Source organism: Gekko japonicus, unplaced genomic scaffold (assembly GCF_001447785.1).
Source record: "Gekko japonicus isolate JY-2015 unplaced genomic scaffold, Gekko_japonicus_V1.1 scaffold3481, whole genome shotgun sequence".
NCBI lineage: Eukaryota > Metazoa > Chordata > Lepidosauria > Squamata > Gekkonidae > Gekko > Gekko japonicus.
This window is the reverse complement of record NW_015163194.1, coordinates 119,507-123,927: the sequence shown is the minus strand read 5'-3', so window position 1 is coordinate 123,927 and position 4,421 is coordinate 119,507. Positions and strand designations below refer to the sequence as shown.

The 4,421-nt window shown below is 45.3% G+C and overlaps 1 protein-coding gene across 1 annotated transcript; it reads right to left on the bottom strand.

Moving 5' to 3' along the window:
- Nucleotides 1–2,476: 2,476 nt before the first annotated feature.
- Nucleotides 2,477–3,412, bottom strand: LOC107106924 (olfactory receptor 4N5-like). Its single transcript, XM_015407139.1, has one exon. The coding sequence runs from the start codon at nt 3,410–3,412 to the stop codon at nt 2,477–2,479; it is 936 nt and encodes a 311-aa protein (XP_015262625.1).
- Nucleotides 3,413–4,421: the final 1,009 nt, after the last annotated feature.

Below are 4,421 nucleotides of genomic sequence, written 5' to 3'. Positions count from 1 at the left end.
GGGGCTTCATCATGTGCCCCGCCCCCATACCTCACCCGGGGGAACTGCGTTCCCCCGCGATCCCCCCCCAACTGACCTCTGCTTCCAGTCATGGAATTGCACTTGTAGTTCAATCCAAGCTTGGGTCTCCCACAAGCTCTCTATGTGCTTCACCAACTGCATTGGTTACCAGAGTACTGGATTCACGTCAAGGTGTTGGTAATAACCTTTAATGCCTTATACTGCCTGGGACTAACATACCTAAGGGACCGCCTCTTCCCATATATGACCCAAAGAGTTTTATGCTCTGACAATCAACATCTCCTGGTGGTCCCTGGCCCAAAAGATGTCTGCTTACCCTTGACCAGGGCCAGGTTTTTTTTCTGCCCTGGCCCCTACCTGGTGGGACATGCTCCCTATTGAGATCAGGGTCCTGTGGGATCTTACACATTGCTGTCACCAACTCACTGATAATCGGCCATATTTATTGGCATTAACTGGGTCGGAATCTCCCAGTGGGAAGTGATGACTACTGATTTTATATGTTTATACTGTGTTTTAAATCTTATTGTATTTATTGAAGTGATGTCACCCGCCCTGAGCCTGCCCACGGGATGGACGGGATATAAATGTGATGAATGAATGAATAAATAAATAAATAATAAAAATGTCAGTTACCCAACTGAATATTACCATGCAGATCAGGAGAACAGCTCTGCAGATGTCTTTTGCAAGTCCAATAGCGTACACATGTGGAAATGGACGGACCAGCCATTTTGAAGACAGATTCAGCCCACCTGTCCAGCTCCTTTGGTTGCCACATGTGGGAGATGACGGACATGCTTAGTATGATGACTTTACATCAGGTGTGTGCTTCAGTTTAACAAGGTGATATGGGCGAAGTTTGCATGGATCACAGGTGACCATGCCTTTCCTGCAATGGCTCGTTTGGACATAAATAGTACAACATCAACCCTTCTTGGGTCTGTATTTAATACTACAACATTTATTTACATACGGCTCATAGGACTGATTAGAAGAGGACAGACCTCCCTCTCATGGCAGGTTATTACCAATACTCTTCATCATTACAAGCATGTGAGTTCTGGAATGTAGAGAGTTGGGTGAGTACAGAGGACATGACTCAAGAGACCTGATGTTTTTGGCACATGACTATAGAAATGCTACAGCATTGCTATATGATGAATCTAATACACCAGTCTAGATGAACTAGGTGTCATTTCCCTGGTGCATATATTAATTTCCTCCAAGTACTTGAGGAGAGGTGGTTGACATCATCTCTAGCCCTAATATGTTATCAATTAGGTCACTACAGAATAACTTTTCAGATACTTCATTGTTAGCACCATAGGACTGATTAGAAGAGGTTTTTCTAGGAAATGACCCCTGGTTATTACCAATACTCTTCATCATTATAAGCATGTGAGTTCTGGAATGCAGAGAGTTGTGTGAGTACAGAGGACGTGACTCAAGAGACGATGTTTTTGGCACATGACTATAGAAATGCTACAGCATTGCTATATGATGAATCTAATACACCAGTCTAGATGAACTAGGTGTCTTTTCCCTGGTGCATATATTAATTTCCTCCAAGTACTTGAGGAGAGATGGTTGACATCATATCTAGCTCTAATATGCTATCAATTAGGTCACTACAGAATTACTTTTCAGATACTTCATTGTTAGCACCCCGATCAAGATGGGCAGCCATGTTAGTGTGTCTGTAGCAGTAGAAAAGAGCAGGAGTCCAGTAGCACCTTAAAGACTACAAAATACGTGGCAGGGGATGAGTGCGAGTCACTGCTCACTCCACGCCTATTACCCCTCTGCATATCTCCCCTAAATCATCATGCCTGCTATTGTCATTTGCCTTCTAATGTCATTCAGCATCTGAATTCAGAACCTAAAAAGGTTAGTCAGGAATAGAAAAGGGCCAACTCTAAAAATCTATCCAAACTCATACACTTTTATTCAGGGCTCTAGTCGGGGGGGAGCTCTCAGGTACGGAGCTCCGGAAGAGAACCTCTAGGGGGCGGGGCGGTCACGTGGTGAAGCCCCGCCCCCTTCTTTACTATTTTTGTATATTTTATAATTAGATTTTTAGAGTTGGCCCTTTTCTATTCCTGACTAACCTTTTTAGGTTCTGAATTCTAGGTTTAGGTTCAGTTCCCCCCCCCCTTTTTTTCTTCTTTGTCCTTATTCAGCATCTGAAACCACTCCATTACCCAATAAATAGAACAGATGGACTCCCATTCTAGTTGTATCTGAAGAAGTGAGCAGTGATTCACAAAAGCTCACACCCTGTCACATATTTTGTTAGTCTTTCAGGTGCTATTGGACTCTTGCTCTTTTCTACTGTTAGCACACACCCCAAGAAACGGAAAACTTGCAGGGAGGGTGGTATACAAGAAAAATAAAATAAAAATAAATAAAAATAAATACAACAAATGTTACATTATTGTATTTTTTTTTTAATTTACTTGTCCCTTCTAGGTTTACTTTTCTTCAGCAGTCTGAGCATTGCAGCTTTGATTTCCTTGTTCCTCAAGGTGTAGATCATGGGGTTCATCAAGGGAAAGACCACAGTGTGGAAAAATGCCACCACCTTGTCAAATGAGAAGTCCTGGAAAGGGTGGCAGTAGATATAGATGGCCGGGCCAAACATAATGAAGACGATGAGGATGTGGGTGATGCACGTGGACGCGGCTTTGTTCTTCCCCAGGGCCGAACCTGTCCTCACTTTGACCAGCAAGACCCCGTAGGAGACGAGGAGGATGATAAAGCACGTGGTGGTGACCAGGCCGCTATTGATGAACATGGCAAACTCCAAGGCGTAGGTGTTGGTGCAGGCCAACTTGATGATCTGGGTGATGTCACAGAAGAAGTTGTCCAGTTCGTTCGGACCGCAAAAGGGGAGCGGGATGATGAGAAGCATCTGGATCATAGAGTGCATGAAGCCTCCGGCCCAAGAGCCTACTACTAGCGCCCAGCAAACGGCTCTGGTCACCATCGTGGCATAATGCAGTGGGTGGCAAATGGCCACATACCGGTCAACAGCCATGGCAATGAGCAGGCAGATCTCAGCCCCACCTAGGAAGTGGATGAAAAAGATTTGAGCCAAGCAGCCTTGATAGGAGATGGTTTTCTGGCGAGTGAAGAGGTTGGCCATCATCTTTGGAGGGGTGACGGTGCTATAGCAGATGTCCATCAAGGCCAGACTGGACAAGAAGAAAAACATGGGGGACCCTAGGCGGGGGTCAGTCCGGATTGTCACAATGATAAGGATATTCCCTGGTAGAATGATGACATAGAAGAGGAGCAGGAGGGCAGAGAGGAACAGCTGTAACTCCCAATTCTTTGCTAATCCTTGGAGAAGAAACTCGGTCACCATTGTGTGATTCCCATGTTCCATCCTTAAAATGCATAGCACTGTAGTGGGGTTGCTATTGTTAATATTATTCACAGAAACATATATTAGGGAGGGAATACAGAAACAGAAGGCCTGGCGTGATCTGGTCCATGGGGTCGCGAAGAGTCGGACTCGACTGTGCGACTGAACAGCAACAACAAAAACAGAAATGGTGGTTGGGATGTGTATCAAGGCACAACTAAGAAGTGTACATCTCCTCTTTGCATATATATCTTGTTATACTGTTGCCATTGAGTAGGTTAGCTACAAATGGTCCTGAAATGATCTTTCTCCCCAGATTTCTGCAGTTCCGAATTACCTGGTCCGGTTTTCCAAATGGGAACCAATCCCAAGGCTGGCTCTGAGTCTTTCGTCGCACCAAACGTTTCTGATCCGGGAGATGATGGAAGGCTGCGCGTTCTGTGGTCCCTCTAGGTGGCAAGAAGAAGACATATGTGAACTGGCTGGTTGTCATTGCAAGCTGCCACTACATACATCCTGGGTCACTCATGCAAATCTGTCCCTAATGGCCTCCCTTGTTGCCAGTCATCAAACTGTTGCTGGCATTCTTCTCTTATCGATTGGCCTTTCTTAAGGCGAATACTGCCTTTGATCTGTCTGGTGAAGCCCCACGGCATGCATTTGATGGACTGAACTCAAGTCCACAAAAACCCATGTAATTTTATTCTTATTATTTGTTTTCCTTATTAAATTTCATAGAGGCTTCCATTTTCATTTTATATTCACCCAGGTGTTTTCCCCCGAATGCCCTTGTGTGTGGATCTCCTTGCCATGCAATGGAGTAGCCAAGACATGAGGACTTGGAACTGTCAGACCATCTCCAGAAATGGCAGGCTTCCCACCTACAGCACCTTGTCCCCCCAGGAGCAATATTCCGGGTGCATTTTGGACCGCAGCAAGAGTGGGAAGGCAAGGGAGCCAAGTCCTTCCATCTGTGGAATAGCTCCAGTGAATCCAAGCTATCAGACACAGGAGCTCACAGAGGTGGATC

What these genes read in the sequence shown, in the direction of transcription:
- LOC107106924 (XM_015407139.1), bottom strand. Translation starts at nt 3,412, where the DNA reads ATGGAACATGGGAATCACACAATGGTGACCGAGTTTCTTCTCCAAGGA.